Here is a 26,487-nt window from a genome sequence, read left to right as displayed (position 1 = left end):
AGTCGTAGAGCTGGCCCACCCGCCAGCCGTGTCCTGTCATAAACAGTTTGATACCATCTCCCTTCAATTTCAGGGCTCTGGGGTGAAGGAGGACTTCACAGATCAAACAGGAACTTCTATGTATATCTACTTACAAAAAGACTCTCTTTATATTCCCAATTACAGTCTTCCAGCCGCTTACTTGTGTGTCACGCCGTAAAAATGAAAAATGACTCCCTCAGACACAGAAGTTAACACATCAAATCCAGCAACTTGCACGCCATTCATTCAAATTCCGCGTGCAGCCCAAAGCGGACCGGGAACGCCTCGACTTACAGCGGCCCTCTCCGATCGGGTTGTAAAGGCGCCCTAACACATACGCGGCTCCAAAAAATTTAACAGCCTCCTTTATTCATACACCGAAGCATTTTCTGACAACAAAAACATTCGATACTGTTTTCAGGCTCCTACCCCGGGCACGCAGAGCCGCAGGTGGTCCGCTCTGTTAACCCGGAAGTAGAAAGTTACAACGCAACTCTGGCGTGATCACATCCGCCGTTAATTTATCCATCCATCCATTTTCTGAGCTGGCTATCCTCACAAGGGTCGTGGGAGCGCTGGAGCCTATCCCAGCTGTCATCGGGCAGGAGGTGGGGTACACCCTGAACTCGTTGCCAGCCAATCGCAAGGCACACATAAACAAACAACCATTCGCACTCACATTCACACCTAGGGGCAATTTAGAGACTTCAATTAACCCACCCCATGTTTTTGGGATGTGGGGAGGAAACTGGAGTGCCCGGAGAAAACCCACACAGGCACGGGGAGAACATGCAAACTCCACACAGGCGGGGCAGGGGATTGAACCCCGGCCCTCAGAACTGTGAGGCAGACGCTCTAACCAGTCTTCCACCGTGCCCGTTAATTTATATATTATTTAATTTATCTTCCAGAATATCGTGTGCATACCTATGTATACACACAATACATATACCTTATTTATTTATGCAATAAATGTAATGGGTACCCTCGAAAGCGCTTTATAAATATTTACATATATATTCATATAATTATATTTATCATAGTACTAGGGTTTGCTTCATATTGTGTACACAATTTATAAGACGTATTACACAGAATATTTATATCATTCGCACTTCGTCCATGTTTTTTTTTTTTTTTTCTCTACAATGGAGGCCTGCGCAGGACGTGTCTGTGACACGTAGAACCACTTGTCCGATCTGATTACTTGTGGAAACTCATGTTTCGGGATATAATGATTAACCAGCGCTTTGATGACAGACGGCACGTCCTCTTTTGCACAACGATAGGCTTTGGGCCATCCAGAAAAAGTGTCGACAATCATTAATAAGTACCTTACCATGACCACCACATCATTCGGGCATCGGCCCATCTCAGTGTGTTGCAGTTCCCTCTTCGTTGTAGGGCCAACACTGACATTCTGACATATATCACAAAAAACACCAAACTTTTTTTACCTTATGCAGAAGATCAGCATGCCACCAAAAGCGCAGCTTGTACAGCATTGACACATAACTCTCATGTGTCGGGGCGTGTGCTTCCTCAACCACTAACCACATGAACTTTCCTGTAGTTAAGACCAGTCTCATAGGGCCTCTCCTAGGGCCAAACCACAGCTTCTCCATGTCATCATACTCAGCATCTTTCTTTTGTCACTCACGTTTGTCTTCCTCTGGCGCCGCGTCTTGGAGGTCGCGGACAATATCAACCGTTACTGCAGGGAGAAAGTCAATCAACTGATCCTATTTAACAAAATAGTTTACTTCAGTATCCATTTGATAGCCTGCCTCTTTTTTTTAGCCTCGGCATCAGCCGCACCATTAATAAATAGTAAGACTCTGACCTTCAGATAACTCCAGTGCCCTGCACATGGCCAGCAGTTCTGCAGCTTGAGCGAAGGGTTTCACAAAATAATTTGTGGCCAAAGCGTTTGGAAATCAGAATTTGGGTCTCCGCGATGTCTTCAGCACCCTCTTGTTTACAGGGATACTATGGCAGGTTAACAAAAGCAGTCAGGTCTACCCCGAACGTTACCGGAGTCACGGATGTACATAGTTCCCCATTGGCAGGCCCCTCGGACCACAGTGAGTCCAGCAGCGAATTTAACAGTTGTACGGCGTCCCCAGGGCTCTCTGCCATGGAATCGCACCAATGTCACCTGCTCCAACACCCCCTCGTCCAGCGCGGGACCCTCAATACAAAAACATTCAGTCCTTGGAGCGTACAACACATTGGGTAGTTGACCTTGTCGCCGATCATTTGCCAAATGGCATTTCCTTACCATGGGTCCCAGTTCTTGGGCTACATGACCTAGTGCAAGTGCAAGTGAAATGTGTGGAAAAGATGTTGAACTCATCATAAACCACTCACTCTCATCTGGCATCAAGGTGGAGGCAGCTGCCACACCTTGCTTCCCTATGTAAATACCTGTACTATTGAGCATCCACTTTTCATCCTGTATTGACTCAAAGGCTTCTCTGTAAACCAAATCGTCATTTTTATCACAGTACATTGTGAGATGGAGGGGATCGATCAGAGGGCTGTAGGAGGCAAGAGAGTCGATCCAGGGCTTCCACCGCAGGAAGGCCGAGTAGACACCTTTGTTTCTTGTTTAAGTCGGGCCTAATATATGTCAGCGGTTGCTTCCGGAAGTTCCTGTTCCACCATGTTCCATCCGACGGACAATTTCCCACTCACAGTTCATCACGGTCCCCTCTGGGAACCGTATCGTCAGTCCGTCCGGGCTGCAAAGGATGGTAGTTGTGGTTTTGATAAGCAGATCTCTGCCCATCAGGTTCACTGGAGGCCCCGCTTCCATCAGGACAAACTGTGTCATGTGTCTGTCCAGCAATTTCAGTCTTTAATGGTATCGAAATCGGCAGATTCTTGGGCACCCCTGCAAAGCTCATTAAGGTGGTCGCCTTCCCTGAGTGTTTGGATGTGGGAAGTGGTAAACATACAGACGAATATGTGGCACCTGTGTCCACTAGCATGTGGATGTCCGTCTTGTCCACCTTAGCAGGGATAAGAGGCTCTGCCTTTCCTCCGTCCCCTGGCTCTGGGCCCATTGGGTATTCGGACCAGAACTCATCGCAGTGGAAATGGCTAGATGGCTGTTGTTGCCGTGGAGCCTGCTGCGGATGCTGTTGCCAACGTGCCGGGCTGCGTCCACCTCTGCCGCGTGGAGCTCTATAGCCTCCTCTTTGAGGTGGGGCCCCTCCGGGTCCCACTGGAGTTCTCTGTTGCATCAGTGAGGGAGCATTACATTGACGATACCAGTATCCATGCTGACCGCAGTTGAAGCATGTTTGGAGGATGGCGAGCGCTTCCTCTGCCCCCATTGGTGTATCCCCCTACGACTTCCGCCTTGTCCCCAAGTTGACCCCTGCCCCATCCGCATCTGCTTTTCTGCTTTCATTTTTATTTGTATTTTTATTTTTTTTCATAATACACTTTCAGCATGTCTAGCTTGATTCATAAACTCATCTAAGCCTTGAGTGGCCAGGTTTACATCATGTTTCTTCATCCACTCTTTTACTTCTAATCTCATTCCATTTCAGTGTGATGTGCTAACCAGTTGCTGCATATCACGGCACCACTCTTCTATCTCTTTTGTAGGGTGCTAAGCTTTCCACCTTTCATATACTCTTCTTTTGACCAAGGTCTGTAAACAAGAATTGTACTGCCTTTTCTGCCTCCTTCACCTTCTTATGCAGGATTTGCCACTTCGATCATGGGATCCAGGTCCCCTTCAATTAATCTGGAAATTTGGGAGAGGAGTCTGGACTTAATACTCCACCCATCATTCTGCTCCAATTACCAACATGTGCTGGTGTGGGTGGCAGAGGCGAATACAGGCTTATCACATTCTTGTTTACAGAAGGTGGAGGAGCATATGGTTCTCCTCCCCGCAGGGCCAGATCAGAAAGGAGCAGAGGCCTCAGGTGCCCCTGGGCTAATTGTAACTTCAGAGGTTGTTCCTGCATATCCTTTACCTCGTCTGATGATTTCTGGTGTCTGTCGACCAAAAGTTTCAAATGGTGAGACACATGATGATAAAAGTAACTATCTCCTCCTTCCATGAGGTCAGGGTCTTGAATAAGTTCAGTCCTAACTTCATCTGGTAATGTGTCAAGCAAAGCAATTCTATAAATAACATTTGCCTCCCTAAAACGGGAGGGATGTGACCCCGTCTTCTATCCATCCATTTTCTATACCGCTTATCCTCACTAGGGTCGCGGACTGCTGGAGCCTATCTCTGGAGCCTATCTTTGCGTGGGAGGCGGGGTACACCCTGAACCGGTCGCCAGCCAATCGCAGGGCACATAGAAACAAACAACCATTCGCACTCACATTCACACCTACGGGCATCTTAGAGTCTCCAATCAACCTATGCCGCATGTTTTTGGGATGTGGGAGGAAACCGGAGTGCCCGGAGAAAATCCACCCAGGCACGGGGAGAACATCCAAACTCCACACAGGTGGGACCGGGATTTGATCCCCGGTCCTCAGAACTGTGAGGCAGATGTGTTAATCAGTCGTCCACCATGCCGGCGTGACACTGTCTTATCTGTCCAAATACTTATGCAATTTTCGAAAGGAGAACTGGGATCCATTCGAGGTTGGAAGTCCGGGTGCTTCGTCACCGTCGGCTATGGGGGGTGGGAACATGTCACGGATGATCGCAAACACTGGCGGAGCAAAAGGTGCAAAATAAAATTTCAGGTTTGACATTATTCAGACCAGACCGTCTCAAAATATCATCCGATTAATGAACCAAAATGCAACAGGCGCGAATCGAGCTCACTACGTTACCACACGCCAGGCTCATGCTGTCCGTCTACTTTTTTCAGCGCCTGGATCCACATTTCACCACCAGCAGCCAGTCCGGGAAGCCGTTTCTGTAAAAACTTAAGATCTTTTAAAGACAATTCTTGGTATATTAACCCACCTTGTTGAATGCGGGCTCGTGCCGATGGGAGTTTTACTTCCCCGGTGTCTTGGTCTGTCATTTGAGCGGTTCCCTCGACCGGCAAAGGCAGATAAAGGGAAGTTACAGGGGGTGTGCTTTTGGGAAGGTCCATAATTGGATTTAGTAGGTCAATTTGTCGCTCTTTTTCACCGAACAGCTGCCATGGCAGTGGACACCACACAAATCTCATGAACCTTTCTCCTCAATTTTTCATTCTCATCTATTTTCTTATTCAATTCTCTTTTCTCCATCCACCTTGCAGTATCAAAGTTTTCATTTTTTCCACTTTGCCCACACACTTCTAAATTCTGCTTGTTTCTTTCAATGCCAGCCAACAACTGACCGTCTATTTCAGTCCACAAATCCTCCAATGACTTCTGGTAATCACTCTGATACATATCGCATTCATTACCTCTACACTCGACTGTCCAATTCTCACACCAGGGCTTTGGTGGCACACTAATCTTATTCTAAATCGGTTTTTGGGGGTTCCTAAATCCCCAACGTCTACCAAAATGTCACAGCATGAAACCGTGTCCGATTTCAAGTCAGTCTACGACGGGACAAGTAGACACCTCGTTATCCTACTTTTCCCAGGTCCTCTGTTACCCTGGTCTTCTGATTAACACAACAATAACATCACAAGGTCCTAGTAACTATTGACAATGAAACAACTGCACTACAAATCTCCCAAATTTCACAATTTCCAATGTGCAAAATTTGTGCTTTAATCAAACAAGTTTCTGCTCACCTTTTTCTGTCGGTGCACCGGGGAGATTGCAGTCCAACTGAATCCGTGTCCACTCCTCTGTCTTTTTATCTAATGTCCTTCCAGGATCACGTCGGGGTCACCATTTGAAGGAAGCTGTGTTTTAAAATCACCTATTAACTCTCGAGGTTTCATGCGTGTTCGTTTTCGTGAAAGAAGTACAATTATGGCGACTTGTTAAAAGCCAACCAATTTATTCCTGACAGAGGAGTCTATACATTTTACAGAGCTCAGGGTCAGCAGCTACGCTTATCCTAGCCTCAGCAGAGACAGCACAGACTGAACAAAGCTATCTGTTCCTGCCCCAGACTTATACAATGTCTCAAAGAGGAAGTATGGAATTGTCGTCTGATTGGTCCATGGTCCACTGACGTCATCGTTGCTATGCAGAATGATGGCCATTTGCCGCTGGCTCCAGACGCCGTCTCCACATTCTTGCTTCTTATGTTTACAGCATTGTCTACAGCAGCCATTGTCGTGTCCAACAAATGTTCCCCGCCGGATCAACATGCACCCTGCTGGGAGCTTTCCTGCATCACACCCCCACACCCTTATCTGATTTACATGTTATCCTCCCTGCAATAAAACACTCAGACTAGTTATACAATAAAACCATAAAAGACATTACTTTCCTTACCTACCGATAAGGCAAATGTTTTTGTGATACTGTGACACGTTTCGTGAATTTTGTCCCAATTCATTGTGATGTAAAGTTGCTACGGTGAAGTTTTATGGTAAATGATAAATGGACTGCACTTATATAGCTTTATCTACACCATCACAGTGCCCAAAGCGCTTTACAAAGCCTCACATTTACCCACTCACACACACATTCATACATCAATGGCCGTTGGTTTGAAGACTAAAATAAACACTAAAAACCATTGAGTCAGACCTCGCTTAGCCCAGCCTTCCCTGCTCCTTAGAACAAAGGGAGTACTGACCAGCTCTCCGTTTAAAGGGTTAAAGGTCCCCGTTATTCCTGCGAATTACACATTGCACTGTAACCGGCAACGGGAGCTTGCCTAAACCGGTGTTGAGAGAGACTCGCCTAGGTTCTCACAGTCAATTGTGAAGCGCCGGCCCCGCTCAGATTAGGCTTTACTTTAACAGAGTAACCTTTGTAGCAGAAAGCTGCTCTCTCCCATATGGTCTAAAGCACTTGTAATTGACCTAGGTTGAATTCAACAGTCTTGATACGACAGCCAGGACCTGTTATTGTGTTTAAAATTATAGCCGAAATAACCTTTCAAAAACAGAGTGAGAATAATCAATGACTGCGGTGATAATGTTATTAGGTCTGCTAACATTGACAACACAGCACTCATTATTCTTAAAAAAAAGAGAAGGGACATTTTTCTATGCTCAGAAAAAGGTAATTTAATTGGCAGAATTTAGCAAGGGCAAGGCTTTAACCATCCATCTATCCATCCAGCCATCCATTTTCTGAGCCCCTTCTCCCCACTAGGGTCGCGGGCGTGCTGGAGCCTATCCAAGCTATCATCTGGCAGGAGGCGGGGTACACCCTGAACTGGTTGCCAGCCAATCGCAGGGCACATATAAACAAACAATCAGTCGCACTCACATTCACACCTACGGGCAATTTAGAGTCGTCAATTAACCTACCATGCATGTTTTTTGGGATGTGGGAGGAAACCGGAGTGCCCGGAGAAAACCCACGCAAGCACAGGGAGAACATGCAAACTCCACACAGACGGGGCCGGGGATTGAACCCCGGTCCTCAGAACTGTGAGGCACTAACCAGTCCCCCACCATGCCGCCAGACTTTAACCAATACAAATAAAAAATGATAAAATTCACAAAAAGAACAAATAATAAAAATGAAAATAATAAAACTCACAAAAAAGAACTGGGTGTGCAACGTCTACTCACTTACAAATGAGATTAAATGTTACAAGTTGGCCCTTTGAGATGAAAACCAAAGCAGTCCAAAGACATCAGATCAAGGAGAACATTTGGTTACATTCAAAGTTTCAAAAGATAGTAAATGAAAACAGTTCAAAATTAAATTCAATTGGTACAAATAATATTTGAGTGATCAGATTGAACATTCCTAAAATCTTAAAATTATGAATTGAGAATAGTCAGGGACACAGGAGAGAGCTCAAGGGCTCAGGCTCTGTAGTTAAGGCAAAACCCCTCAATTGTATTGTTTTGGCAAATCTTTTTCTGACGGAATAAGTAAGGAAGCAATCTTGTCTTTGTGGGTTTTTATTACAAAAAAGAAAGAAAAGTCTGCAAAGAGAGGAAAAGGTACAAGTCTTACAAGTTGTCACCCCTTATTGAAGCTCAGACAAAAATCCCCTTTTATTATATCGAAGTGAGAGAAACAGAGAAAGAAAACAAAACAACTATCTTTGTCCAGCTGCACTCAACTTATCTTTACCGAATAGCAGCTAGTAGTCACAACATAGCTAGGAACAATTAATATGCACATTATGACTGGGATAGAGTTTGTAGTCACAACATAATAAAGCCTGTGAAGGTTGTATAAAACTAATAGAAGTAATATTTGGTATATATATAAAAAAAAAAATTCCAACACAGTATTCTAACCCATTCTCAGTAAAATATTCAATTTGTCTTTAAAGCTACTTCTCTAATCATCCTGCGTTTTACACAAAAATAGATGAGATTAAGCAGTAAGACCTCAATAATAGACCTGAACAAAGCTAAACTCAACCACGAACTACCTAAATACAAGTAGCACATTGACTGTCCTACCAGGGAAAATAATACTTTAGACCACTGCTACACTACGGTAAAAAACGCATACCGTGCTATACCTCGTGCAGCACTGGGCTCGTCCGATCACTGCTTAATTTACTTAATACCGACGTACAGGCAAGAACTTAAATGCGCGAAGCCTACAGTGAAAACAGAGAAAAAGTGGACCAATGAAGCAAAGATGGAACTTCAAAGCTGTTTAGACTGCACAGACTGGAGCGTCTTTGAAAATTCAGCTGGCAGCCTGGATGAATATTCAGACACTGTCACATCCTATATCAGTTTCTGTAAAGAGGTTTGTGTACCAACAAAATCATTTTGCACATTCAACAACAACAAGCCGTGGTTCACTGCTAAACTTAAGCAGCTTCGCCAAGCTAAGGAAGATGCATATCAGAGCAGGGACAGGGCCCTGTATAATCGAGCTAGAAACCATCTTACTAAAGAAATTAACATTGCAAAGAGGATCTATGCAGCAAAGTTGGAAAAACAGTTTAGCGCGAACGACTCTAAATCAGTCTGGCATGCATTCCAATCGCTGACCAATTACAAGCGACGATCCCCCCAAGCTGAGAACAATAGCACACTAGCCAACAACTTGAATACCTTCTACTGCAGATTTGAAAAGGACAGTTTCACACGCCACACTCACCCGGCCGCACCCGCGACCACAATCACACCTCTGACTTCTGCGTTAACCATCCATGAACAGGCTGTGAGACGCATCTTCAAACAACAAAAGATTAACAAAGCGCCATGTGTCCTCATCCTGCCTCAAAGTCTGCGCGGACCAGCTCGCTCCAGTCTTCACTCAGATCTTCAATAGATCTCTGGAAAAGTTCCATCCTGTTTCAAACGCTCCACCATCATTCCAGTCCACAAGAAACCTGCAATCTCGGGTCTGAATGACGACAGGCCTGTTGCTTTGACATCTGTGGTCATGAAGTCCATTGAACGTCTCGTGCTGGACCACCTAGAGAGTGTCACAGGTCCCCTGCTGGACCCCCTGCAGTTTGCCTACCAAGCGAACAGGTCTGCGGATGATGCAGTCGACGTGGGACTGCATTTCATCCTAGAACACCTCGACAGTGCCGGGACCTACGCGAGGATCCTGTTCGTGAACTTCAGCTCAGCGTTCAACACCATCATCCCTGAACTCCTTTCATCCAAGCTTCTCCAGCTCAGCGTCTCACCTGCCATCTGCCAGTGGATTTACAGCTTTCTGACGGGCAGGACACAGCAGGTCAGGCTGGGGGAGGCCACCTCATCCACATGCAGCATCAGCACTGGGGCGCCCCAAGGTTGTGTCCTCTCTCCGTTGCTCTTCTCTCTCTACACGAACGACTGCACCTCAGTGAACCCGACTGTCAAACTACTGAAGTTTGCAGATGACACCACTGTCATCGGCCTCATCAAGGACGGTGACGAGTCTGCATATCGACAGGAAGCGGAGTGGCTGAAGCTGTGGTGCGGCCGACACAACCTGGAGCTGAACACGCTCAAGACTGTAGAGATGATCGTGGACTTCAGGAGGCATCCTTCGCCACAGCTGCCCCTCACATTGTCCAGCTGCCTTGTGTCAACCGTCGAGACCTTCAAGTTCCTGGGAATTACAATCTCTCAGGGCCTGAAGTGGGCGACCAACATCAACTCCGTCCTCAAAAAGGCCCAGCAGAGGATGTACTTCCTGTGGCTTTTTGAGAAAGCATGGCCTGCCACCGGAGCTGCTGAGACAGTTCTACACAGCGGTCATCTAATCAGTCCTGTGTTCTTCCATCACAGTCTGGTTTGGTGCTGCTACAAAAAAGGACAAATTCCGACTGCAACGGACAATCAAAACTCCTGAAAGGATTGACAAGGGCATGCAAAATCCTCTCGGACCCTCCACACCCCAGTCACCAGCTCTTCCAACTCCTTCCCTCAGGTAGGCGCTACCAATCAATGCAAACTAGAACTAGTAGACATTCCAACAGCTTCTTCCCTCTTGCGATCAACTTCTTCAACAGCTAACCTACAATTCCATTACAACAAGCTGGCAATTTTTTGACTTGAGTTCGTTGTTACATTTCTGTGGGGCCAATTATGTATTACTCGTGCACTCACTTTGGTTGTCTCGCCATGCTGCACTATTTGCATATACTGGCCACTCATGCCAGAGTAGAATCTGCTCCATTTGCATACTGATTGAGGAGTATCTGTAACATTTGCACAACCAACATTGTCCCAGATTATCGTATTACTCGTGCACTCACTGTAGTTGTCTCTGCGCCTTTTGCACAATGGTCATTGCACCGGACTATTGCAATATTAGTCATTCGAACTGCTCTAAGTGCTAGAGGTCTCTGAATCTTTTTGCACAATTGTAAAAAAAAAAAAAAAAAAAAAAAAGAAAAAAAATGTACCGGCATTACCAGATAACTAGCAACCCTTTACTGCTTTTTTTTGGTCAATGTCTTTTTGTCTCCTAAGTGTTCTGTAAATTGACTGTCTGTTGTCGTACTAGAGCGGCTCCAACGACCGGAGACAAATTCCTTGTGTGTTTTTTGGACACACTTGGCAAATAAAGATGATTCTGATTCTGTTTCTCCGTATCTGTTGGCAAAGGCGAATGGCTTGAAAAAAAAAACTTTTACTGTCCCAAAAATAGCATGTTCCAGACTCCAAAGACATGTTGTGTTTTGTACTCCTCAGAGTTAAAGCCGCAGCCATGCCACTCTCTCTCGGCTCCATGTACAATAAATAATAGATATAACCATCCTCACAGGGCCGCCACGTCAATGCCCCACATTCAACACGGTCACCACAAATGCACGTGTGGCATTTCTTTTGGAATTTGATCAAGTAAGATTGCACATCTGTGACCTGGAAATCCGTCAGTCCCATTCTCTGCCTGCATTGCGCCACAGCGTCAGTAAACAACAGCGGCCAACTCTGGAACAAACAGACTTTGTCAATGGCAGTTTAAGTAACAAATGAAAACTATTTTTGCCACATTTCTCAGTCCTGATGGTCCATTTCATCCGATATCCATTATATCGGAGTCCATTTGATCATTTATCTTGTGTGTGTGTGCGGGTGTGTGTGTGTGTATATATATAGAGTTCTGAGGACCGGGGTTAAAATCCCGGCCCCGCCTTTGTGGATGTGCATGTCCTCCCCGTGCCTGTGTGGGTTTTCTCCGGGCACTCCGGTTTCCTCCCACATCCCAAAAACATGCAGGGTAGGTTAATTGAAGACTGCGATTGGCTGGCGACCAGTGTACCCTGCCTCTCGCCCGGGGATAGATGGGATAGGCTCCAGCACGACCGCGACCCTAGGATATATATATATATATATATATATATATATATATATATATATATATATATACATATATATATATATATATATATATATATATATATATATATATATAATTCTGCCCTGGTGATCAAACATATGACCACAACTGTGTATTGTTCTCTCATTTACCAAATAGGGCTGCATTTCACAATAAGAGCAAGTAAATAAACATAGAAAGTTAATGCGTGTTCAAATAAAGTGCTGAACTTAAGAAAAAGTTCGAGTTTCCCCTTTTCTGTTTGGCATCTTGACACAACAGTGAAGTCTCAAACAAACTTACATACTTTAACAAACATTAACTGAACCGTTTTAGAGGTAATGTTTGTTCAAAACCTTTGTTTTGGTTCATAATGGCATTTCACATCACATTTAACAGCCTTTGTGCATCTTCATTTAGCTTTTTGTTACATATTAATGCATCAGGTTCATGGCTGTGCATGTATGAGCTTCGAACAGCTGACTAGGAATAAGAAAAATATTCTTTGTCTTACTAAAAGTTTTGGAAGTGTTCATTCATTCATTCATTTTCCATACCGTTTATCCTCACGAGGGTCGCTGGCATGCTGGGGCTTATTTCAGCCGACTCTGAGCGAGAGGCGGGGTACACCCTGAACAAACAACCATCCGTCCGTCCATCCATCCATCCATCCATCAATACATCCATCCATCCATTCTCTTTACCGTTTATCCTCAGTAGAGTCAGGGGGTGCTGGGGCCTATCCCAGCTATCTTCGGGCGGGAGGCGGGGTACACCCTGAACCGGTTGCCAGCCAATCCCAGGGCGCATAGAAACAAACAACCACTCACACTCAAATTCACACCTTTGGACAATTTACAGTTCTCAATTAACCTACCATGCATGTTTTGGGGATGTGGGAGGAAACCGGAGTCCCCGGAGAAAACTCACGCAGGCACAGGGAGAAGATGCAAACTCCACACTGGCAAGGCCGGATTTGAACCCGGGTCCTCAGAACTGTGAGGCAGATGTGATAACCAGTCGTCCACTGTGCCGCTTGGAAGTGTTCATCCATCCATCCATCCATTTTCTGAGCCGCTTCTCCTCACTAGGGTCGCAGGCGTGCTGGAGCCTATCCCAGCTATCATCGGGCAGGAGGCGGGGTACACCCTGAACCGTTTGTTCTTTTGACCCACAGCTCATGACCAAAGGTGAGGGTAGGAAAGTAGATCGACCGATAAATAGAGAGCTTCATCTTTCGGCTTAGGTCCTTCTTCACCACAACGTACCGATACAAAGTCCGCATCACTGGAGACGCTGCACCGATCTGCCTGCCGATCTCCCGTTCCATTCTTCCCTCACTCGTGAACAAGACCCCAAAATATTTGAACTCCTCCACTTGGGGCAGGATCTCATCCGCGACTTGGAGAGGGCATGCCACCCTTTTCCAAATGACGACCATGGTCTCAGATTTGGAGGTGCTGATTCTCATCCCAGCCACTTCACATTCGGCTGCATACCGCTCCAGTGAGAGTTTGAGATCACGGCCTGATGAAGCCAACAGAACCACATCATCTGCAAAAAGAAAAAAAGATATAATATTGAGGCCACCAAACTGGACCCCCTCTACGAAAAGAGTTCAACCCCTCTCAAAAGGACTGATACCAGAGCCCAAGCCATGTATGGAGGCGAGCCCGACTATATCTCCCTCCCTGCCAGAGAGTTGACATTCCACATCCCTAGAGCCAGCTTCTGTAGCCGGGGATCGGATCACCAAGGTTCCCACCTTCAGCTACCCCCCAGCTCACACTGCACCCGACCCCTATGGCCCCTCCTACAGGTGGTGAGCCCATGGGAAGGGGGACCTACGTTACCTTTTCGGGCTGTGTTCGGCCAGGCCCCATGGGTGCAGGCCCAGCCACCACGCGCTCGCCTTCGAGCCCCAGCTCCAGGCCTGGCTCCAGAGGGGAGCCCCGGTGACCCGCGTCAGGGCAAGGGAAACCTAAATCCATTAATTTTGTTTGTCATAGGGGTTTTTGGAGCTGTGATATTTCTTGTCCCTCACCTAGGACCTGTTTGCCATGGGTGACCCTACCAGGGGCGTGAAGCCCCAGACAACTTAGCTCTTAGGTACATTGGGACATAAAAACCTCTCCACCACGATAAGGTGACGGCTCAAGGAGGGGATCCTTGAGTCCAAATATAATAATATGAGGAGCTACCGTCATAATGTGTTTCATGATGTGGCCTCTGCAATCTGTATCATATTGGAGCACAACAAGGTTCGTGCGCCTGGCGCAAAAACATAAAAACAATGTTGAAAATGCATATTTCAACTGTAAACTTGACAATACATATGTTTTAACTCCAAGTCAAGTCTCATTAATATTATGTCAAAGTCAAGTTTTTCATAAATTCTCGCTGAATAATTCCCAAGTCCTAAAATTGGCAATTAAGTCTGACTAGAGTCAAGTCATGTGAGTTGAGTTCCCACCTCTGGAAAATATGCTAACACTGTAAAAGAAGGAGGGAAATCAGTTTATTGGAAGTACAGTCTTGTAGCCTCTGTTACCAAAGTATACCCAACTCCACAAAGATTGGCAAGTTTTTAAAGCAAATAATCAACTGTTCTCCGAACAAGCTTCAGAACAAGATGTGCTTCAGGACAGCCGTTTACATGAAACATTTATTTTTCAAAATTTGTAAGGGTTATCAGTGGAGAACAAACCACAGTGGTATGGTACCCAAAAGTGATATGAGAGACAATCTATTTATTGGTCAAATTAGCACTCCCTTGCAACATCAGAAATGGAATGGGAATGTCACAAAATGTGCCTTTTCTTCAAGGCTTGCTCTTGTCCTGTAATTTACAGCCACTGCTCAAAAAGGGGCCAAACAATTTTAGATGTTACCCATTGTTGTGGAAAGATTATGTTCTCAATTTTTTATTATTTGTTGAATTCTTTTGCAGTGGTCACACGGGTCGGATGTTACAGTATTTGCTCTGATACTAAGATGATGATGATAGTACAAACAATATTTGCTGCAATGGGTGCTGACGCTGCATCATCAATGTTCTCTGGTTCACTTTGTCACCATGTTCCAACAGGACTTTACCATGACACTGTACCTGAGACATTATTGGAAAGATGAACGTCTGTCATTCACCAGCAGTACCAACAAGAGCATGACATTTGATGGCCGTCTGGTAAAAAAGATCTGGGTCCCTGATGTCTTCTTCGTCCACTCCAAGAGATCTTTTATCCACGACACAACCACAGACAACATCATGCTGCGTGTCTTTCCTGATGGTCACGTGCTTTACAGTCTCAGGTGTGTGTATCAAGTCAGCATCCAATACATTTATTGATACTCTTTATGTTCATCTGTCATAATTGAATTTGGGGTCATGGTAGGGATGGTAAATTGGAAATTTATTGCATTTACAGCGGCTGAAATAAGTATTTATCACAATTTTTATCACTAAATATGCACTGAACAAAAATATATAACCAACACTTTTATTTTTGCTCCAATTTTTCATGAGCTGGACTCAAAGATCCAAAAACTTTTTCTACAGACACAAAAGGCCATTTCCCCCAAATATTGTTCACAAATCTGTCTAAATCTGTGTTAGTGAGCATTTCTCATTTGTCGGGATAATCCATCTCACCTCACAGGTGTGGCATATCAAGATGCTGATTAGACAGCAAGATTATTGCACATGTGTGCCTTGGGCTGGCCACAATAAAAGGCCACTCTGAAATGTTCAGTTTTGCTTTATTGTGGGGGTTTGGGAGGGTCGGAAAACCAGTCAGAATCTGGTGTGACCACCATTTGCCTCACGCTAAAATCACACCAGAGCAATGCATGCGGCTAGTTTCTCAATACAGGAGGCGTCTTGAAGTTGTCATTGCAAACAAAGGCTTTTACACAAAGTATTAAATAAATACCAGTTGGCGTGTTCAATATTTTTCCCCGTGTCATTTCACATTATTATACACAACTAATTTCTGATCTTATTTGTTCTAAATTCTTTGTATGTATGGATTACTTGGGTTGTTATCAACATCTGGTGTGATTTTCATGTCAATAGCACCTTTGGAAATATATTTGAGAAAAATGGTGACGTGTTAAATACTTATTTCAGCCGCTGTATGTTGCACTTTTACTACACCATCACGGTGGCCAAAGCGATTTACAGATGCTCACACATTCACCCATTCAAGCACACATCATCCACCAATGGGTGGCTGCTGCAATGCAAGGCGCTGCCAGGCCCAATGGGAGCCATTTGGGGTTCAGAGCCTTCCCCAAGGACACTTTGACAGTGGATCGTCGGAGCCGGGATTGTAACTGTCGACCCTTTCGTCACTGGATGACTCCACTCTACCAACTGAGCCACAGCCATGGATAAAATGGCAAGTTGTGAACCCTTAAAGCAAAACACCAGACAGATTTAAAAAAAAAAAAAAAAAAAAAACTATACTAAAGGATATTGGGACGCACAACTTCGTCCATTAATCACTCAGGTATCCGGACTCATTTCCTGTTAAAAAGAATTTCTCAAAACCAACCACCCCTTATCCTGGGTTGGTTTGCAGGGGCCTTCGCTTTAGCATAGAGGCCAGATTCCACTCTCCCAAGTCATTTCATCCAGTTGAGAGACATCATCCGATGGTTGGACATGTCCAGAACACCTCACCGAGGAGGCATCCAGCACAAATCCTAACCAGCCTTAGTTACCTCATAGGGTACCTTATGATGTGGAGGAGCAGCACTTCTATTCTGATGCACCTTCTCATGCTATCTCTGAGGGAGGGTCCAGACAGCCTGCAGAGGAAAATCATTGTGGCTGGTTGGATCTGTGAACTTGTTGTTCCGTCACTACCCAGCCAGCAAGGTGAAAGTGAGAACGTAGATCGACCAATAATCTCTTCCTTTGGACTTTTGCAAGACTTTTTCAGAGGCAGAGTAGAGGAAAGTGAGAAGAAAAGACTATCCATTGGAAGTTACTCTAAATAACCGGAGTCACACACGAATTGGAAAATACTCATGATGTGGATGAGTGAGCAGAAGTATCGGTTCTTTAAAGGAATGCTGACCACATCTACCAGTTTTATTTTGGTAAGTCTGTTTTTGTTCTGGGCGGCAGGGTGGACGACTGGTTAGCGAATCCGGTTAGCACATTCGCCTCACAGTTCTGAGGACCCAGGATTTCCCTGGGTATTTTGGTTTCCTCCCACATCCCACATCCCAAAAACATGCATGGTGGGTTAATTGAAGACTCTAAATTGCCCGTAGGTGTGAATGTGAGCGTGAATAGCTGTTTGTTTATATGTGCCCTGCAATTGGCTGCCGATCAGTTCAGGGTTCGCCTCTCCCCCAAAGATAGCTGACATAGGCCCCAGCACGCCCGGGCCCTCGTGAGGATAAGCGGTACGGAAGATGAATGAATGAATGTTTTTGTTCTATTGCTGTTAGATTGATCAGACTCAGCCCCCCCCCCCCAAAAAAAAATAGACTTAATCGTAATTCCCGGCTTGTTTTCTCCTGACATTTAATTTTCCATCAGATTTTGGCCCGCTCACATTTACGTCGACAACCTGCTGAAGTCAGCGACAAAAGACGAGCACATTTCCTTATACAGTGGAGCCTCGATAAAACGGGCCCCGATATAATGGACATCGGCTAAAATGGACTGTTGGGACTAAACAATGTATCCAAAAATAGTTTCCATTTGTCATTTACTATGCCGTTGACAAAGTCTGTCAGAATTGGCTGCTGTTGTTTACTGGCGCAATGCAGGCAGAGAATGGGACTGACATATTTCCGGGTCACAATATGACTAGATCCAATTCCAGAAGACGTGCCATGTGATGATGGTTTTATCTATTATCTATTGTGCACAGAGTGAGAAAGAGTGGCATGGCTCTGAGGAATACAAAACACAAATCTTTGGACTCTAGAGCATGCTATTTTTAGTTCAGTAACAGGTTTAATTTTTTTTCAAGCCATTCGCCTTTGGCAGCAGATTCCTCACGTCTCATGAAAGTGACTCGCCTGTGATGAGCAGGGACACATAAAGTAAAACCAATCTGCGCTTTAGGATGCAATGTTATTGATTCAAGTATTCCGGTGTGGTACTGGAAATCCGGCGTATTAATTTTTTTTTGCAACAGGGCTCTAGAGTGTGGCAAATTTCTGATTGTGGTTAAAAAAAAAAAAAAAAAAAAAAGAGGGTGCACCCAGTCACAAAACATTTCCGCAACTTGAAAGCAGACAATCTCGAAATCAATCAGAGATAGTGAAGGGCGGGTGACCCTCCTCCTTACCTCTGATTGGCTCTGTGCATCTCTGTGTACATGTGCATGCACGCGAGCGTGCTTTTGAAATGCTGGTGCTAGCATACGCGAAAATACGTTTTCTGACGGCAAGCCTTTAGCTGTACAATTACAGAAAGTTGAGGTGCATGAATAAAATTTGTTCCAAAGCCTAACACCACCGCAACGATGTGAGAACATTTTGGATTCAAGCCAGACAAACGCGGCCATCCCGCTGACACCAAAGACCTGTATGTCGAATTTGTATGAAGTCGCAACAAAGAAAACGGAACTTAAAACCTCAAAGTGACAAAATCCATTTGAACACAAGCATTCCACCCAATTTCTTCAGCTGGCAACAAAAAACAGTGGACATTTCCCGTTTCCCGTCAGCTTGCAGTTCTGGAACTCTTTTCCCAAACCATGTAAATACAAGCGTGACAGCTTATATGGTGCACTTATGCTCACATTATATTCAGTATAGCGTACTTATTATTGTAAGAGATGCAGCCATTGAACATGTTGAGAAAGCAGCATTTAAAGAAAGGCTGCAGATTTTTGAATAGTACATACTTGAATTGAAACAGGTTGCTTTGATCTACTTGTGTTGTGATTAATGTTGCTTCTTGGCACTTTTTTTCTGAACCAACTGGAAACTTGATTGGCAATATATTGCCTGTTACGGCATTAATGACTCTTTATACCCTTGTGCCAAATGTTTAATATGTTTAAGTGCAATTTTTGTGAACAGTTTTATTTAAGATAGTTTATTTATTGTTCTATTATACAATATCAATGTTCACTATTCTTGGAATTAGAATTAAAAGTTCATTGTTCTTAAAAATCGATGCACTTGAATTATTATGCTCTAATATCATTATATCAGTGGCATATAAACATCAACAATGCTATTGTTTGTCGTTATAGTTTTTGGGAAAATATATCAGGGACTCATTGTTCCGGGTTGGGACTAATTTTTTTTCCATGACGTGCATCCCAGGAGTCATATAGTCGCAATTGTAAAAATCATCTATGCCAAGCACACCGGCGTGGTAAGTTTGAATAAAATGTGAATCTTTCAAACATTTTCAAGCACTTTTATTTATTTATAATAACTTTGGACTGTACTGGGCATTTTAGTCCACGAAAAAAACCTAAAAAACACAAATTTTGTACTGTACAGTAACATGGGTGAAAATAGCCTAAAAAGCCTAAAATAGCTTTACTGTAACGGACAATCGGCTATATATGAAACCCCTGCCCCTATTATCAGAATCAGAATCATCTTTATTTGCCAAGTATGTCCAAAAAACACAAGGAATTTGTCTCCGGTGGCTGGAGCCGCTCTGGTACGACAACAGACAGTCAATTGACAGAGAGACACTTTTGAGACAAAGACATTGACAAAAAACAGGCAATGAGCAATAAAGGGTTGCTACTTATCTGGTAATACCGGTACATATTTATTTTTTGACAATTGTCCAGTGCAATGACCATTGTGCAAAAGGCGCCGAGACTTCAAGAGAGTAGTGCGATAATCTGGGACAATGTTGATTGTGCAAATGTTGCTGATCCTCCTCAATCAGTGTGCAGTGTTCAAATGGTGCAGATGCTACTCTGGCATGAGTGGCCAGTATTGCTCAACAACAGATATGCAAATAGTGCAGCGTGGGGAGACTACTACAGTGAGTGCACGAGTAATGTATAATTGGCGCCACAGAAATGTGAGAACAAACGCAAGTCAAAAAATTGCCAGCATGTTGTAATGGAATTGTAGGTTAGGTGTTTAAGAAGTTGATCGCAAGAGGTAAGAAGCTGTTGGAATGTCTGCAAGTTCTAGTTTGCATCGATCGGTAGCGCCTACCTGAGGGCAGGAGCTGGAAGAGCTGGTGACCGGGATATGGAGGGTCCGAGAGGATTTTGCACGCTCTTGTCTTAGTTCTGGCAGCGTCCAAGTCCTCAAGGGTGGGTAGGGGAGTACCGACAATCCTTTCAGCAGTTTTGATTGTCCGGTGCTGTCGGAGTTTGTCCTTTTTCGTTGCAGCACCAAACCAGACTGTGATGGAAGAACACAGGACTGATTCGATGACCGCTGTGTAGAACTGTCTCAGCAGCTCTTGTGGCAAGCCGTGCTTTCTCAGAAGCCGCAGGAAGTACATCCTCTGCTGGGCCTTTTTGAGGATGGAGTTGATGTTGGTCACCCACTTCAAGTCCTGAGAGACTGTAATTCCCAGGAACTTGAAGGTCTCGACGGTTGACACAAAGCAACTGGACAACGTGAGGGGCGGTTTTGGTGAAGGATGCCTCCTGAAGTCCACGATCATCTCTAGTCTTGAGCGTATTCAGTTCCAGGTTATGTCGGCCCCATCACAGCTACAGCCGCTCCACTTCCTGTCGATATGCAGACTCGTCATCGTCCTTGATGAGGCCGATGACAGTGGTGTCATCTGCAAACTTCAGGAGTTTGACAGCCGGGTGCGTTGAGGTGCAGTCGTTCTTGTAGCGAGAGAAGAGCAGCAGAGAGAGGACACAACCTTGGGGCGCCCCAGTGCTGAGTGAGTAACTTGGCAAAAAACTGAGCGGATTTGCGAAAGTTGGTGAAAGAAAGTCCGGAGTACCTTCCTTGATGGTGAGCAAGTCTCCCCTTGTGTAAGTGAGTCGTGTAATGTCTCCAAAGACGAACGAAAAACACAAAAACAAAAACAATACTAGAGAGTGCGTAACCGAGGCGACCACACTGGTAGGCGCCATCTTGGATCAATTATTAGTCCGTTCTATCGAAGTTCGACTGTAGTAATACGACTAGTATGTGTTCTTGGTTGCTTCACAAATTGATGATATTGGCCTGTTCCCATTTCATCTGTTATTTTTACGCAATATTAACCAATTTTAAAGTGTGAAACAAAAACAAACTCTTGTGAATGCTAAAACTGTCTGAAAAGTGTTTCCTTGTTTCTGCAGAGGCAACTTGTGCAGCGTAATTGTCATCTATTTTGAAAGTCTGGATTTTTTTATTTTTTTAGACAATAATGATTGAAAATAGTGAGGTTAGATACATTTGAGTAGGCTTGTTTGATTAAAATAGCCGTAATGCTTCGTTGCAGAAGGAAGAACAGCGCGTGACACATATGGAGGTAAGTACAGTGGGTACGGAAAGTTTTCAAAGCCTCTTAAATATTTCACTTTTTATTATATTGCAGCCATTTGGTAAAATAATTTAAGCTCATTTTTTGCCTCATTAATGGACACAAAGCATCCCATATTGACAGAAAATACGTAATTGTTGAAATGTTTGCTGATTTATTGAAAAAGAAAAACTGAAATATCACACAGCCAAAAGTATTCAGACCCTTTGCTCAGTATTTATTAGAAGCACCCTTTTGAGCTAATACAGCCATGAGTCTTTTTGGGAATGATGCAACAAGTATTTCATACCTGGATTTGGGGATCATCTGCAGTTCTGTCAGGTTGGATGGTGAACGTTGGTGGGCAGCCATTTTCAGGTTTTTCCAGAGATGCTCAATTTGGTTTAAGTCGGGGCTATGGCTGGGTCATTCAAAAACAGTCACAGAGTTGTTCTGAAGCCACTCTTTCGGTATGTTAGCTGTGTGCTTAGGGTCATTGTCTTTTTTGAAGGTGAACCTTCGGCCCAGTCTGAGGTTCTAAGCACTCTGGAGAAGGTTTTCGTCCAGGATATCCCTGTACTTGGCCGCATTCATCTTTTCTTCGATTGCAACCAGTCTCCCTGTCCCTGCAGCTGAAAAACACACCCACAGCATGATGCTGCCACCACAATGCTTTACTGTTGGGACTGTATTGGACAGGTGATGAACAGTGCCTGGTTTTCTCCGCACATACCGCTTGGAATTTTTTTTTAGAAAACTCCATGCGGGCTTTCATGTGTTTTGCACTGAGGAGAGGCTTCCGTCGAGCCACTCTGCCAGAAAGCCCAGACTTGTGGAGCCCTAATTGCTCAGTTTGGCCGGACGGCCAGCTTTATGAAGGCCTCCATAATCCATTTCAGGATTATGGAGGCCACTGTGCTCTTAGGAACCTTAAGTGCAGCCGGAATATTTTTCAGGCAGTTCCTTTGACCTCATGATTCTCATTTGCTCTGACATGCACTGTGAGCAGTAAGGTCTTATATAGACAGGGGTGTGGCTTTCCTAATCAAGTCCAATCAGTCAAACACAGCTGGACTCCAATGAAGGTGTAGAACCATCTTAAGGATGATCAGAAGAAATGGACAGCACCCGAGTTAAATATATGAGTGTCTCAGCAAAGGGTCTGAATACTTATGGCTGTGTGATATTTCAGTTTTTCTTTTTTAATAAATCTGCAGAAATTTCAACAATTTCGTTTTTTCTGTCAATATGGGGTGCTGTGTGTACATGTGAAAAAAATAACATAAATTATTTTAGCAAATGGCTAAAAAAAAGAGTGAAAAATTTAAGGGGGTCTGAATACTCTCCGTACCCACTGTAGGTGCAGATTCATTTCCAACCATATCCACGTTTATTCAGCTCATTGTTGTATTTATTGCATCGCTCATGGATCTAAGACCTTTACAAAATAGTTTGGGAAGATGATGTAACACAGGTGTTTGCTTTTGTGAAGTTAGACTTTTTGTAAGGTGTGTTACCGTGGCGGACTTTGATGAGACTTGCGGCCGCATGTCTTGGACACTCGGGTGAAGAGAGGGGCAGAACTGTCAACTGATCACCACCTGGTGGTGAGTTGGCTCCGATGGTGGGGGAAGATGCCGCTCCGACGTGGCAGGCCCAAACGTATTGTGAGGGTCTGCTGGGAACGTCTGGCAGAATCCCCTCTCAGAAGGAGTTTCAACTCCCACCTCCGACAGAACTTTGCTCATGTTCCGGGGGAGGCTGGGGACATCGAGTCCGAGTGGATCATGTTCCACGCCTCCATTGCGCAGGCGGCCGACCGGAGCTGTGGCCGTAAGGTGGTCGGTGCCTGTCGTGGCGGCAATCCCCGAACCCGTTGGTGGACACCAACGGTGAGGGATGCCGTCAAGCTGAAGAAGGAGTCCTATTTGGCCTTTTTGGCCTGTGGGACTCCTGAGGCAGCTGATGGGTACCGGCTGGCCAAGCGGAATGCAGCTCTGGTGGTCGCTGAAGCAAAAACTCGGGTATGGGAGGAGTTCGGTGAGGCCATGGAGAAAGACTTCCGGACGGCTTCGAGGAAATTCTGGTCCACCATCCCACGTCTCAGGAGAGGAAAGCAGTGCACCACCAATACTGTGTATAGTGGGGATGGGGCGCTGCTGACCTCGACTCGGGACGTTGTGAGTCGGTGGGGAGAATACTTCGAAGACCTCCTCAATTCCACCGACACGCCTTCCCATGAGGAAGCAGAGTGTGGGTTCTCTGAGGCGGGTTCTCCTATCTCTGGGTTTGAGGTCACCGAGGTAGTTAAAAAGCTCCTCGGTGGCAGGGCCCCGTGGGTGGATGAGATTCGCCCGGAGTTCCTAAAGGCTCTGGATGTTGTGGGGCTGTCCTGGTTGGCACACCTCTGCAACATCGCATGGACATCGGGGACAGTGCCTCTGGATTGGCAGACTGGAGTGGTGGTCCCCCTTTTTAAGAAGGGGGACCGGAGGGTGTGTTCCAACTACAGGGGGATCACACTGCTCAGCCTCCCTGGTAAGGTCTATTCAGGGGTGCTGGAGAGGAGGGTCCGTCGAGAAGTCGAATCTCAGATTCAGGAGGAGCAGTGTGGTTTTCGTCCTGGCCGTGGAACAGTGGACCAGCTCTACATCCTCGGCAGTGTCCTCGAGGGTGCATGGGAGTTCGCCCAACCAGTCTACATGTGTTTTGTGGACTTGGAGAAGGCGTTCGACCGTGTCCCTCGGGGAGTCCTGTGGAGGGTGCTTCAGGAGTATGGGGTACCGAACCCCCTGATACGGGCTGTTCGGTCCCTGTACGACCGGAGTCCGAGTTTGGTCCGCATATCCGGCAGTAAGTCGGACTCGTTCCAGATGAGGGTTGGACTCCGCCAAGGCTGCCCTTTGTCGCCGATTCTGTTCATAACTTTTATGGACAGAATTTCTAGGCGCAGCCAAGGCGAAGAGGGGGTCCGGTTTGGTGGCCTCAGTATTGCATCTCTGCTTTTTGCTGATGATGTGGTTCTGTTGGCTTCATCAAGCCGTGAGCTCCAACTCTCACTGGAGTAGTTCGCAGCCGAGTGTGAAGCGGCTGGGATGAGAATCAGCACCTCCAAATCTGAGACCATGGTCCTCAGTCGGAAAAGGGTGGCATGCCCTCTCCAGGTCGGGGATGAGATCCTGCCCAAGTGGAGGAGTTAAAGTATCTTGGGGTCTTGTTCACGAGTGAGGGAAGAATGGAACGGGAGATCGACAGACGGATCGGTGCAGCGTCTGCAGTGATGCGGACTTTGTATCGGTCCGTTGTGGTAAAGAAGGAGCTAAGCCGAAAGGCGAAGCTCTCAATTTACCGGTCGACCTTCGTTCCTACCCTCACCTATGGTCATGAGCTGTGGGTCGTGACCGAAAGAACGAGATCCCGGATACAAGCGGCCGAAATGAGTTTCCTCCGCAGGGTGTCCGGGCTCTCCCTTAGAGATAGGGTGAGAAGCTCGGTCATCCGGGAGGATCTCTGAGTAGAGCCGCTGCTCCTCCGCATTGAGAGGAGCCAGATGAGGTGGCTGGGGCATCTGATTCGGATTCCTCCCAGATGCCTCCCTGGTGAGGTGTTCCGGGCACGTCCCACCAGGAGGAGACCCCGGGGACGACCCAGGACACGCTGGAGAGACTACGTCCTTCGGCTGGCCTGGGAACGCCTCGGGATCCCTCCGGAAGAGCTGGATGAAGTGGCTGGGGAGAGGAAGTCTGGGCGTCCCTGCTAAAGCTACTGCCCCCGCGACCCGACCCGGATAAGCGGTAGAAAATGGATGGATGGCTGGATAAAGTCACATATCTCAGTCCACAGATTTTTGACAATGGGACAGTGCCAAAATAAATGAGTAACTGTTTCAACATGTACAGAGCAAAAGGTACATTTCAAACGAATATCTATTTTGTATCTTTTAACAATATGATCATTAGATGGATAGAATTTATGAATCATTTTGAACGAGATTTCTTTAACTTTATTGGATATCAAGTAGGGCTGGGTAAGAGACAGATCCAGTCAATGATGTCCATATATTTATTACAGTAAGATACCACACATGTAACTGTAATGATATCCCTTTTCAACCAGAGTTGAATTACTTTCTTTTTTCTACTATCATTACCAATCAAACAACTTTTACCGACTGGGGTGTCTGACAAAGGGAGACAAATGTTTAATGTCCATTCTTACAAACGATCTAAATAGCAAGCAAACACCCGTAGAGATTGCTCCAAAAACCTTCGCAAAAACTATAGGAGTGACAGGGATATTATACTCAGGATATTATACTCCTTATAAGAATACAGAAGACCACCCCTGTTGAATAGTTGAGCCACATGTACAATGTTATACAATGTTATTATTAAACCACTTATTCATTCATTGAATTAATTTTAGTTAGTAGCGCCCCATCCCCACTGTACACAGTGTTGATGGTGCACTGCTTCCCCTTCCTGAGACAGAATTTCCTCGAAGCCGTCCGGAAGTCGTTTCGTCATGGCCTCACCGAACTCCCACGCCCGTGTTTTTTCCTCAGTGACCACCAAAGCCGTATTCCATTTAGCCAACCGGTACCCATCAGCTACCTCAGGAGTCTCACAGGCCAAAAAGGCCTGATAGGACTCCTTCTTCAGCTTGACGGCATCCCTCACCGTTGGTGTCCACCAACGGGTTCGGGGATTACCGCCACGACCACCTTACGGCCACAGCTCTGGTCGGCCCCCTCAACAATGGAAGCACATGGTCCACTCGGACTCAATGTCCACCGCGTCCCCCAGGACGTGGGTAAAGTTCTGCTGGGGGTGGGAGTTGAAACTCCTTCTGACAGGGGATTCCACCAGACGTTCCCAGTACACCCTCACAATACGTTTGGGCCTGCCATGTCGGACCGGCATCTTCCCCCACCATGAGAGCCAACTCACCACCAGGTGGTGATCAGTTGACAGTTCTGCCCCTCTCTTCACCCGAGTGTCCAAGACATGCGGCCGCAAGTCCGATGACACAACCACAAAGTCGATCATCGAACTGCAACCTAGGGTGTCCTCGTGCCAAGTGCACGTATGAAACCCTTATGCTTGAACACGGTGTTTGTTATGGACAATCCGTGATGAGCGCAGAAGTCCAATAACAGAACACCACTCAGGTTCTGATAGGGGGAGCCGTTCCTCCCAATCATGCCCTTCCAGGTCTCACTGTCATTGCCC

At 45.7% G+C, this 26,487-nt stretch overlaps 1 protein-coding gene across 1 annotated transcript in view; it reads left to right on the top strand.

Moving 5' to 3' along the window:
• gabrr2a (gamma-aminobutyric acid type A receptor subunit rho2a) overlaps positions 1-26,487 on the top strand; it is a 90,868-nt gene that overhangs the window by 49,291 nt on the left and 15,090 nt on the right. The window contains exon 4 of the mRNA XM_061695455.1: positions 14,918-15,141. Coding sequence (XP_061551439.1) covers positions 14,918-15,141 — 224 coding nt within the window. The remainder of the gene's footprint in view (positions 1-14,917; positions 15,142-26,487) is intronic.

This window comes from Phycodurus eques, chromosome 14 (assembly GCF_024500275.1).
Source record: "Phycodurus eques isolate BA_2022a chromosome 14, UOR_Pequ_1.1, whole genome shotgun sequence".
Taxonomy (NCBI): domain Eukaryota; kingdom Metazoa; phylum Chordata; class Actinopteri; order Syngnathiformes; family Syngnathidae; genus Phycodurus; species Phycodurus eques.
This window is presented reverse-complemented; position numbering and strand designations above follow the sequence as displayed.